The sequence below is a fragment of the Homalodisca vitripennis genome, unplaced genomic scaffold, assembly GCF_021130785.1.
Source record: "Homalodisca vitripennis isolate AUS2020 unplaced genomic scaffold, UT_GWSS_2.1 ScUCBcl_6822;HRSCAF=14206, whole genome shotgun sequence".
Taxonomy (NCBI): domain Eukaryota; kingdom Metazoa; phylum Arthropoda; class Insecta; order Hemiptera; family Cicadellidae; genus Homalodisca; species Homalodisca vitripennis.
The window spans coordinates 16,335-28,981 of NW_025782934.1; the positions used below are offsets into that span (position 1 = coordinate 16,335).

At 33.9% G+C, this 12,647-nt stretch overlaps 1 protein-coding gene across 1 annotated transcript in view; it reads right to left on the reverse strand.

The window, feature by feature from the left end:
* The window catches only part of LOC124373958 (mismatch repair endonuclease PMS2-like), a gene marked incomplete at its 3' end in the record, with an annotated part of 28,167 nt that extends 15,810 nt beyond the window's left edge, over window positions 1-12,357 (reverse strand). Inside the window, 6 exon segments of the mRNA XM_046832267.1 lie at window positions 1,103-1,153; window positions 1,155-1,268; window positions 9,872-10,069; window positions 10,931-10,978; window positions 10,981-11,041; window positions 12,064-12,357. Of these exon segments, the coding sequence (XP_046688223.1) occupies window positions 1,103-1,153; window positions 1,155-1,268; window positions 9,872-10,069; window positions 10,931-10,978; window positions 10,981-11,041; window positions 12,064-12,263 (672 nt within the window).
* Between the last annotated feature and the right edge of the window lie 290 nt (window positions 12,358-12,647).

The window sequence follows — 12,647 nt, forward strand, 5'->3', positions numbered from 1 at the left end:
ATTTTGCCTACAGCCTGGACCTAGTTCTTCGTCACAAAAGAAACTTTGGAGAAGTTAAATTTGTGCTAAGACCAACATAATGGTGAGTTTGAATATTTTTGAATAATGTGTTCTCGTGCAATGTTGTGTAGTTCTCCACAAAAACTAGTAAAAAGCGAAGTGAAAATAACGCCAAGTTTGAAAACTGATAAAGTGTATATCTACTTGGTGTAAGAAGATAAATTGTATGAATTCCATATTAAGAACACTTGGCCTGTGTACATTTGGTAAGAGTAAAATCACAGCAAAAATCTGTGTGTTGTGTATTTCAGATAGGCCTTTCATAAATTTCCGCTGAAAGTGTGCGTAAAGAACCAATAGTTCTCACTCCTCAGTAGTGCAAGTAGTGATATTGCTCTCAGAGTTTTATGGGTCTTAGCAGCAAGTGGGCAAATGATATTGACATGTTTTGCCATATAACAAGATAGATATTGAGAATTAGTAAAATTTTCAAGAACATACTTCAGAATAACTTTGATGAAAATTATCTTTCAAGGAGAATTGAAGGGTTTAATGCTATCGCTGGAGGACAAAAAAACAACTCCTTATGAGGTAACGTCAATTCTGATTGGTGAACGGAATATACTAAATGTCCACTTACTTATGCTCAAAAAGAAAATATATAGTTTCATAAACACTTTATTTACAAATAAAATTACAATTGTAATAAAGAAGACTATATACAAGATGTCAGTAGTGTCTACTCAGAGTCATCTCCAGCATTAGCTCTCTTTCCTTCCCACCTTTTTGTCCCTCCAGAAGTGCTGCAACTTGTGGAAGCATGTGGGGTGAATCCCACAATTGCAGGCAGAGCATCAATAATAGCTACGCTTTCTTTTTACATTTTGATCATGTGAACATACTTCACAAGTCGTAAACAAACAAAGCAAGCAACCGAACAGCTGTCCGGAACAGTAACAGGTGCCGAGTTAACGTCACTCGCAACTAGTCGTCAGCTTTCAGCGATACTAATACCTTGACAGTGGCAATGATCACGCCATGAGAAACGATACTAATACCTTGACAGTGGCAATGATTACACCATGAGAAACGATACTAATACCTTGACAGTCGCAATGAGTAGTTTCTCATGTTCTAGGAAAACTTGACGTTTGGTCTGGAGTGACATTCACGTCCACTGAGTCTCGCGCACTTTGGATGTTCAAGAAAACAAACGGCTGCTGGTGCATATTGTACTGGTGGAACACTTCATTTACTGCCTTCGTAACCTTCACACAAAACAGAGAGAACGTTGTAAAAAATAAATAAACATTTGCTAACATAAATAAATAATTGGATAACATTCTGATGATTAGACATTTAGGTTAGATTAGAGTTTGGGTTATATAATAATCAAAAGCATCTGTTTTACATTCTCTGGACATCTCTTCAGTACATCTCTGGACTTACAAAATGTTAACTTCAGTATAAGTTGAATCTTGAATCTCGACTGTACACAAATTACTGATCGTTAAAACGTGTTTTTTGCTGTACTTTAAATTTTAAAACCATAAATGCTGCTCTCTAATTAAATAATTATCTTACTTTTGTTAATAATATTTTTACTTTTAAATTAGTATTTTCTATAATTATGTTTGTGCAGCACCTGAGTGCATGCACAATGCATGTGAGTCAGCTGCGTTTATTCGTAGACAAACAGCTGCTCGGTACCACTCAAAAGTACATCTAAAGATTTGGAAATTCTAGATTTGCCCCTCAGTACTTCAGTATGTTATAGTTTTTTTAATGTAACAGGAAGTAATGCATGCTGGTATGGTTTTTTTTAAGAAAAAACAAGGATTGAACAAATTAAGTTTGTAAAAATTAAATTAGTAATAACACATTTCTTGTTTCCTTTAGAACCAAATATTTAAGAGTATTGTCCTCTTGTATTATTTCGACTACTGCAAAATTGACGGTGTTGCTAGAGAAAGATGATGGAATGATATGGAGTTCTGAGGAAATGAGGGAGTGGTGATTGGTGATTGGTAAAGAAACTAAATATGACAAAAATAACAATGAGAACTAGAGTGAGAATAAAAACCTACTAAATTGAAAGGTCTGCTAAAGTAAACAGTTAATTAAAAGCAGAAAATTTGAGTGAAGTTACATTGGAGTTCTCAAAATGACGATTTTGATGGAAGAAAAGATATAAGGAAAAACAAACAGTAAAAATAACATGAGTTCACAAAGTATCCTATTTTTGAATAGAGATAAAAAGAACAAAAGAATACTCCATGGTGATATCAGAAGTACTGCTGGTTTTTCTGTAAATTGGTAGTGGAACAGAAAAGTAAAAGATACGAGGACAAACAAACAAAAATAGATACAAAAAACAAAATTGAGAAGTGGAACATAACAGATGAGATAGACGCTAAGAAAGAAGAATACTCTCAAATAAACCTCAGAGGTTGGGAGAAAAAAGTCTAAGAGATACAGAATTTCTCCATGTATGCAGGTATAAATTCTATATGCAGGTATAACCTGATAATTCTCCACGAACATTGTTAACATATGGATTGAGTTTATTAGGCTTAATACAAGATCTTCAAGATCTGAATTGGTGTCAAACAGTATAGGATATGAAGCATTTGAATAATTTTGTCAGAGAATACTAAGCAGTGGATACTAAGTTAGCAGAGGATACTAAGTGGTCAATGTTCATGTTCTCTCCAGGTCAAGAATTCTTCAAGGCTGTAAAACGATCTCCCTAGCAGCCAGGCAGTTAGCTTCTTCTTGAGCAGGTTACGGCTGGTACTCTTTAGTGCTTCTGGTAGACGGTTAAAGAATTTTGCTCCAGCATAGGTTGGCATAGGTCTCGTAGCATGCTGTCTTGTGTGGAGGTAATGCATAGTTTTCAGCATTTCTGGTATGATAGGCATGTCTGTCTTGGTGACTAGGCAGGTCTTGTGTAGAGGCCATACATTATTGTCTCCAGGATGTAGAGTGAGGGTGCAGTGAGGATCTGTAGGTCTTTAAAAGATTGTCTACAGCTGTCTCTTGTGCCCAGGCCGGATAATGTAACATGCAGCATGTGTTGATTGAAGGTAAGTACTAATTACAAAGAAACATTACCTGTTTACTCTGAAAAAATCAACTAATGGGAGTTAAGTCAGGGTTTTGAATCTACTAACAGATTAGATAAACAGGTGACAGTTTATTTTATAATTTTTATATTTACAGTCAGTGAATTGACATTATACAGTGTATTAAAATGTTTGCTTCAAATATAAAGACCAAACTGGGATATACAGTTTGAAATTTAATAAACCACTTTAAGATTTAAATTAATATATATGCCATTTACTATTATAGGAGGTGAAAGCACATGTTATTTTTAGTGGAAGTGTACCTGTGATTTTGATAGGTTTGAGTGAACTCACGGCTTCAAAAGTTATTGGAGCACTCAACACATGAACTGGGGTCTGTTATTTATAAAGATTTGTTAGAGACTTACAGAAAATTTATCAACTGAATGTTAATATTGACAGGAAGTTGTACACTGCATTTGACTCCCTGTAGTACAGTAACAGACAGTCATTCTCAATCAAGCAGAAGTTAACCTGAAAAACCAATTGCCACATCAAACCTGTAGTAACAGGTCAAGGTCAAGTCAGCTGTTGGCCACCTGACTTTATCTCTACTCTCTGTGTCTTCTGCTCTGACAGTGTCTGCTTTGTTTACATTGTTTTGTTTACATTTGAACTTTTCAGGCACATATTGACTTTCATTGGAAATTAATATACTGATTAAAACTAGACACACATTGCATGTTCTAAAGGCTGATTATTTGTAATTTGTGTACTTAATTAATTGGTTACCTGTTTATTATTTATGAATTAAGTCATTGTAAAAATTGGTAATCAGTTGTGGAAATTGTTACAAATAATACTATGGCCAAATATCCTTGTGGAATATGCGAGAACAATGTAAGGTCAGCTGGAATTTTATGTACAGGATCTTGCCATAAATGGGTCCATTTTAAATGTGCTGAGCTAACTCTACCTGATATAAAGATTATGGAAAAGGAAGACTTGTTTGGGACAGTGGACATGTTCAAGATGTAATTTGAACTCTACTGAAGGCAGAAATATACTATCTTCTGAAAATAGCCAAGAAAACTTTGAACAGTTAAATGGTTCCTCACTAGCCGAAGAGATAAATAAGTCAATTTTACAGGAGAATGAAGAATTAAAACAAGAACTCCATCAAGAAAAAAATAAAACTTCTATTTATGTACTAGAACTTGAAGACAAGTTAAAAGATTATGAAGAGAACATTGAATCAATGAAAAATCTGTTTCATGAGAGAGAAAAGCAACTATTAAATGAAATAAAATCTTTGGAGCAGAAACTAAAAAGCGAAAAAGAAGCAAATGAAAACTTTATTATATATGCTGAAGAGGAGGCCAGGGGCAATTTAAAGGAGGGCTGTTTTCAGTCTGGGAATTGTAGACGTTGTGTGATCTATAAGGAAGAAACAACAAAAATGCTTGACACAATACGCACCCTAGAGAGTATAATTAAAACCCTACAAGAAAAAAGTTCAAGTCAACAAAAACAGCAGAATCCTTCAAGTCCGAAAAAAATTTGCCTGCTTTAATTGCTTTCCCCCTCTTACCTATAATAACAATCAAAAACCACCTTCTGTTGATACTGAATGGCAGGAAGTTTACACAATCTCTGGTCGGAGGCAACAGCGAGCATTTAAAGCAATTCAGGCATTGTCAAGTCCAGATTTCACTTCAAAAAATTCCTTTGAAGTGCTCCAAAGTGATTTTCGAAGGTGACAAGTCTGATGTAAGTGATTGTATCATCATACCTAACACTGTCAATACTTCAAACGTAGGTTCACAGACTCACACCTGGAGAAAAACCCATAGAAAAGACTCGTCTGCTCAAAAAGGGGAAAGATGCCACATTAATACAAGAAGAAGTAGCCAAACAAAACAAAAACTGCTATTATGTGCTGACAGCCATGGCCGTGATTTAACATTTCACCTAAATAAACACTCTAAATCGTTGGATGCTGTTGGTTTTGTTAGGCCTGGTGGTTTGGCTGAGCAGATTTTGAATTTTGATAACATTGATGGTGAAGAACTGGGTCCTAATGATGTGCTTGCCATTGCATGTGGATCTAATGACGTTTTCCGCAATGAAGCTCAAAGGGCAAATCGATGCAATTAGTGAAACATTGGACAAATACAGCGGTTTTAGAATAGTTTTAGTAGATTTGCCCACTAGGCATGACTTAAAAAATTGGTCATGTATTAATAAAGAGATTAGAAAATTCAATAAAAACCTAGAAACTATTAGTCAAGAGTTTCCTAATGTTTCTCTGGTTAGGGCTAGTGGAGCAGATAGATATTTACATACTCGCCACGGCATGCACTTAAATGCAAGAGGCAAGTACTGGCTTGCTAAACTAATTTGTGAGGCACTGGAGGAGACCAAGGAGATAGAAGTGTCTAAGATCTATGGTACAGTCGGCATCCGGGGGACTGTTTCACAGTTGCCTTCATAACAGGAAGCATGTTCTAACAACACTGGTGAGAGAGCACCACAGGATATGACTAACTCCAACGCTGATGGTGATACGTGTGCTACAGCCTTCACTTCGACTTCTGAGCTTCTCATAGATGGGGTAATGGAAGAGCGGGCCTCTTTGGAAAACTGTCCACTATCAGATCTGGCTGCACCACCATAGAGACGAGCCTCTATTCAAATAGTGTTAAATTTTGTAGAGGTGATTTAGATCTTGGTTTCCAGAGGTCTGGTAAGGATATGTGGGTGAATGTGCTACATCTTAATGTTCAATCCATAAGAAATAAAGTAAACGAATTAGCAGTGGTCTTGGATGAAGCCACTTGTGATGTTGTTCTAATTAATGAACATTGGCTCCTTGAGGATGAAGTAAAGTTATATGTGCCCAGTGGTTTCCAATTAGCTTCAGCGTATTGTAGAAGCGAGCCCTATGGAGGGGCCTCTATTTTAATTAAAGATTATATTAAATTTGAAATAATTGACGTCTCACATCTAACCTGCCCCAGACTTCTGGAAGCTGCTTGTATATATGTAAATACTTTTAATGTAATATTTATCTCCTTGTATAGAACACCAGATAGTAATAGTAACATATTTTTTACTTATCTTGAATATTTACTACATTTTATTTGTAATAGGAAACCCAAGAGTAAGATTGTTCTGGGAGCAGATTTTAATATAGATTTTTCAAAAGTTAATGATGTTAATACAGTTATGCTCATTAACTTACTTAAATCTTTTAATTTATATCATGTCAATGACACTCCAACTAGGTATAATAATATTATTGATAATATTGTTACAAATCTAGATAAAAACTGTTTTAGGTGCTGTCTGTGGAATTACCAGATTTCGGACCATGAGATGATTCTGTTTAATTTCTGTGTCCCATCTGTAACCCCTATGGTGAAACAGATCTCCTTTCGAAGAGTAAAGGAAAATAATGTAAACTCATTTGCTGAACAATTATCTCAGTTTGATTGGTATAGTCTGTTTGAAATTACAGACACTAATGCTGCTTTTGAATACTTTATAAATAATCTTATGTGTTTATACAATTACTTTTGTCCAATGATTCAAAAGTCTGTTAATTTACAAAATAAAAAGAAAACTGGTAACTCCAAATGGTTTGATGAGTCTCTCCATAACATGAGAAATATTGTTAATACCTTGGGGGATATGTTGAAAATACCAGCTTATAGGGACAATGTAGCTTTAAGGAACTGCTATAACTTGCAAAAGAAAATGTACAGAGAAAGAATTAAAGAAGCCAAAATAAGGTGTAATGATACATTTATCAATGAAGCCAATAATAAGTGCTTAGCTGCCTGGAAGGTTATAAAATTGGAAGCAGGAAATCATTTTAGTACTGATGATAATCTGCCACAGATAGCTCCAGATAAATTTAACGACCACTACATTAATATTGGTAAGGAAATACTTAGTAAGTATCAGACCAACAATAATAATAGTTTAAGACACAGTGTTTACCTTGCTAATGCTAAAAGTTCACAGGTCAGTTTTATTTTTAAAGAAATAGACGAGAAACAAATATGTGCCATAGTTAAATCTTTAAAGCCATCTAAGTGTGAGGATATATATGGCTTATCCAATAAAATAGTGAAATTCATTGCTCCTCTTATAATCAAGCCCTTGACTTATGTAATTAATCTTAGTTTGTCTTCCTCACGTTTTCCAAATTGTTTAAAACTTTCAAAAAGTATCCCCTTGTTTAAAAAGGGCGATAGATCCTGTGTAGATAATTATAGAACAATAACAATTGTTTCGGTTTTTTCTAAAATATTAGAGACTTGTGTTAAAAATCAGCTCATGGATTTCCTAGATGTAAATCAAATCTTATCAAATAGCCAATTTTGGGTTTAGGCCGGGCTACTCAACAGTTAAGGCATTAGACAATGTTTGTGTCTCAGATATTGACAAGTTTTGAGGATCATGAGTACTTGGGATTGACCCTGTTTGGACCTCAGCAAGGCTTTCGACAGTATCTCTCATGATATTTTATTAAATAAATTGCAGTATTATGGAATATGTAATGATACCTTACAGTTCTTCAGAACTTATTTGTGTGGTAGACTACATATGGTCAGTGTTGGTGGTCAAGATTCGTCTGTAAAAGAAGTCCTTGCTGGGGTCCCTCAGGGCTCTGTCCTTGGCCCCCTCTTATTTATTTTGTATGTCAATGACTTACCAATCAATTTGAACTGTAATACCGTATTGTACGCGGATGATACATCTATAATAGTAAAGGGCAACTGTGTACATGATGTTCTTAGTAACACTAATAGAGTAATCAATACAGCTTCTATGTGGTTTGAGTCTAATCTCTTAAAAATGAATGATAATAAAACTGAAAACATACTATTCTCTCTAAGAAGTATTGAAATGCAAGACTCTATATTGAAACCGGTGAAGCTCTTAGGGATAACTTTAGATTCTAAGCTTATCTGGCATGAGCATACAAATAATGTAATTTCAAAGTTGTCAAGAGTTTGTTTTTTACTACGTAAACTAAAGAGCTGTGTTAGTAATAAGTTACTTAAAATTGCTTACTTTAGTTTTTTTCATTCTCATTTGTTGTATGCTAACATTTTATGGGGTAATAGTGTAGGTGCAGAAAGAGTTTTCCTGTGGCAGAAAAGAACTATAAGAATTATGTTTTGTCTAGGTTATAGGGATAGCTGTAAATCATATTTTATTAACAATAATATAATGACTCTTCCATGCATTTTTATTTTTCAAAATTTAATTCATGTACGAGAAAACGTAGAAGATTTTACAAGTTTTAACAATATACATAATTATCACACACGACATGCTAATGACTTAGTTTTGCCTACAATGAGATTAACCAAATACAGCAAGAGTCATAAATATTTGCAAATCAAGCTCTTTAACAAGCTTCCCGAAATGTTGAGGGTGTTAGATTTACAAACTTTTAAATCAAAAATTTCCAAATGGCTCATCACTCAGGCCTTCTACTCTGTAAACGAGTTTCTGAATTCAGAGGTAGCTATTAATGCTTAGCGTTTATCCCATCATATGAAATGTCCATACTTTTGTAGGCCAGTATATTTTACTGTGTTGTTTTTTTGTTTTTTAACTGTACATTATTGTAATATGTATTGTTTTTATGACTGACTTTGTCAATTCTGTAAAGAAAAATGGCAATAAAAATTATTCTGATTCTGATTCTGATAGTAAACTGAAAAGAAAAATGTGTGTAGAAAAAAATAGAAGTAGAGACTAGAGAGGAAGCAAAGAATTAACAGACCAATTGAAAGCAGGTATTTGAGAAAACTCAGGAAAAGAAATATTAAATAGCTTTTGTTAGAAGATTGCAATGATTCAATCCCTTATCAAGCAAAAGTACTTGGAATTGTTGTTTTTATTGAAGCAGGGAAGCAGGGGTTTGCTGAATGAAAAGTTCCTCTTCCTGCAGAACACTACTAATGAAGTGGTCTGTGACTCCTTTTCTTTAGCTGTGGGGTTGTATCCGACTAACAGTTCTGTTTATTAATCAGATTTTGAAATATAATTTTTAAAGTAGCATGACAACATCTCAGACATTTGACACGGTGAAGAAAGCATATGCAATGGACAGAAAAAAACAGCAATCCATAAGGTGGTACTGGTGCATTTTTAAGTAGTTGTTACAACAATTTGAGTTTTCTGATATTTTCCATGCTGGTCTGAACATACTTTGTTTGTTTTCACATGTTTCACAACTTATAATTTCCTGAATATAAGAGTGAAACAAAACATATTCAGTAGTGTGACTGACATGGCTAATGAAGATTACAACTTTTTGAAGAACATTGTGATAAACGTAAACACCTGTCACTTATAATGATCATAGTGTTTTTTTATGATGATCACAAAATATATCAGTAACACCACTATAAGGATCACAATTCAAATCTCAAAAATTAAAGATAGCTCCAACCATAGTAGCAGTTGATGTACTTGACAGCAATACTCCCAAATGTAGGTTGAGAAGATTCCCCTTCAGGACAAGCAACGATTTTAGGAACTTTCTGACAATATTGCAATTAACTCTATAACTCCAAGCAGTGATTTAGGAAGAAAACAGGGTTTTGGACTCTACCTGTACTACTGCAACTTGTTCCATTATTCTATTTAAGATCCTGAAACTGGCTTGTAATCTACAGGATGTGAGAAAAAAACTTTTGCCATAGGGAAGAAAATTGAGCTCATCTTGCACAATCGAGTAATCTTTAGGTTACATAAATTAGATAAAAATAAATTACTTTAGTAGGCTCACAGGGGCGAGAGTTGACGTAGTAGAATTGGCGATCATTGGTGCTGCGACCTTGGCCGTGTGCACATGAGGAGATGAATCCTTCCATCTCAAATACTGACTGTGATAAGTCCACATCCTTCAAGCCCAGCTGCTCCAGCATTTCAGAGGTTGGCAACACTGTCTTCATCTCTAGCAGGCTGGCCAACTGCAATATGTTTTTCATATTATTGGCTAACAAAGCATTATTGAATTTAAAACATTTGTTGATTTGATGATAATTTTAAAACAAATCTTTATTATCAAGTAATAAAAACCTATTTAAGCATTATCACAAAAATATTAACAACATTTTATAGAAAAAGATGGGTACTAGCCTTATTTATATTAGCTAAAATTGATAAATTTAAACTAAGATAATTTTAATGACACTGTTGATTTAAAAATTGAAAACAATAAATTTCCCTGTAGTATGGACGAATGAAAAAATCAACAATACCTTTAAAATCCTGAACTGATGTAACAACATTATTAATCTTGAAATTAACATGTTTATTGACTACTTATTTCTATTGGATGTTGTTCATTGTCAAAAAAATGTCTATGTTCCAACTTATTATAGTTTGAAAAACAATTTAACAAATCGTTAAATTTAAAAAATTTATTAATACAAAAATGTTTTCATACTGCAAAAATAAATGCTATGTAAATATTTTAAAGATTGAAAGGCGATTTAAAAGATTTTTTTACAGAAGTAAATGATGACAATAAACATGCATACCAAAATTGAGTATAATCTTATACACTTATTTATGTACATCACAACAAATCTGTTCTAAATTCATCTTGAAAAATTTGCACATAAAACTAATTTATTGTTGAATTGTTTAATATTAGTACTACTGTTATTTATTAAACTGTTTAAACATATGAGATTCCAGTATAAGATGCAGGGATGGACCATCTCACAACAATCAATACATAATTTTTAACCTTCAATTTTGTTCTATGTACAGTATATGGAAGAGAAGTTAAAATAGAGAATAGCATCACATCTAGAGCAAACTACCTGTTTCATGCCAAACACACACGCAATGTTGTCCCGGACACTATTACACACCCCTGAGTGGCCGCCACAGTCATCCGACCTCCCTTCTTTGTTTGGTTTGTACATGTGATTCTGGAATGTTAACATAAAAAGATTAGCAATATTGCTGTGAAAACTAATCAAAAAAGTATTAATCCATTGACAAATGCATCTATGCATCCAGCATACCTGTATGCCTTGGAACATAAACACACCCAATTCTAGTGTGTAATTGGCTAATAACAAACAATTGTGAAGTACTGTATAAGCATGCATATATATATATATATAAGAGAGATCTAGGAATTAAAATTGGAGACCACTGATTCATAAAATACTATCGGAATAGCTGAAAAACTCTACTAAATGTCACAGCACAGTAAAAACTATAGGCTAGTTCTCAAGTACTAGTGTATAACAAATTCTGTTCCCACTTGTTTTGCTATCCTTTAATGCACTTATGAACAGAGTAAGAATTTACATGTCCACGTTTGATCTAAAACTGTTCCACATTTTTATCATGTTTAGCACAAGTTCAAAACAGAATTTTCAGTTAAGATTATACCCAACAGAAACCACAAATAAACTGATTTTTCAAATGGTCAATAATTAATAAAATGAATTAATTCACATATAACTGCACTGTAGTATATATACAGCACTATTATTTTGGACTATACACAAATTAACACTTAATTGACAAAGGAACACTTAAATTCCACTACTTCTACTTGTATTTTATTGTTACACAAACAATACAATGCAGAATAGAACATAAGAAAGTAATGTTGATACATAAAAAAATAAAACAGGATAGAGAATTCAAGAAATATATTAACAGAGAGAAGAAGAAGAAGAAAGAAAATGTGATTGTTCAACAGCGTAAAGAAGACAATATAGTCCTAACTCCTAAAAAATAACTGCAAGATTAGTAATTAGATGTGTTTAAGAAATACACTTGAGGCAAAGTAATATTTTTGTGGACAGTCTAATTGAGAAGTCGAGGATAACATGCATAAGAGGGGCAGAAAAAGAGTAAGAAATTCTTGAGGAAGATCTTATACTCAGTATTTAGTTATCCAGTCTGGCAACTACTATGATCGAAATCAGCTTACTTGACTCCAGTAGACACAAGACAGTAGGCGTACAACAGTTGGGTCATTTTTACAAATTCACGCTTGAGGTTTCTATGAAATTCCTTCTGTCTGACTGGCAGTGTGCTGAATATATTCTCAAGAGTAACTGTCGTTCCAACCTGGAGTACAGATTGAGTCACAAGAATATAAACAGCGCATTCTTTTATAAACGGAAACATCTTTGTCCTTAGACACCAAGTAATATATTGAATAGTACATTCACTACGATTGAATACTGAATCAGTATTGAAATGAATTAATTCGAAATAATAATATGAGGCGAACACAAAACCAAGCATTAGTTTGTTGGTTGTATCTCTAGAACTATATACAACGCAAAGTTTTTTTAGTATAATTTTAAAACTTTTAATACATCTAAAGTCAAAAAAGAAAGAGAACTACAGTCACGGCCACCAAATACGGCGGGTGGGTGGATTTGCGCTGTTGCCACGTATGGGACCGGTGAAGCGGAGGAAGGTCGAGAATCGGTCGCTCTCAGGCACAAATTGGCAACGCTGTGTGCACATTGTTGCCTATTCCAAGCGTCGGGGCGCGCGCCGACG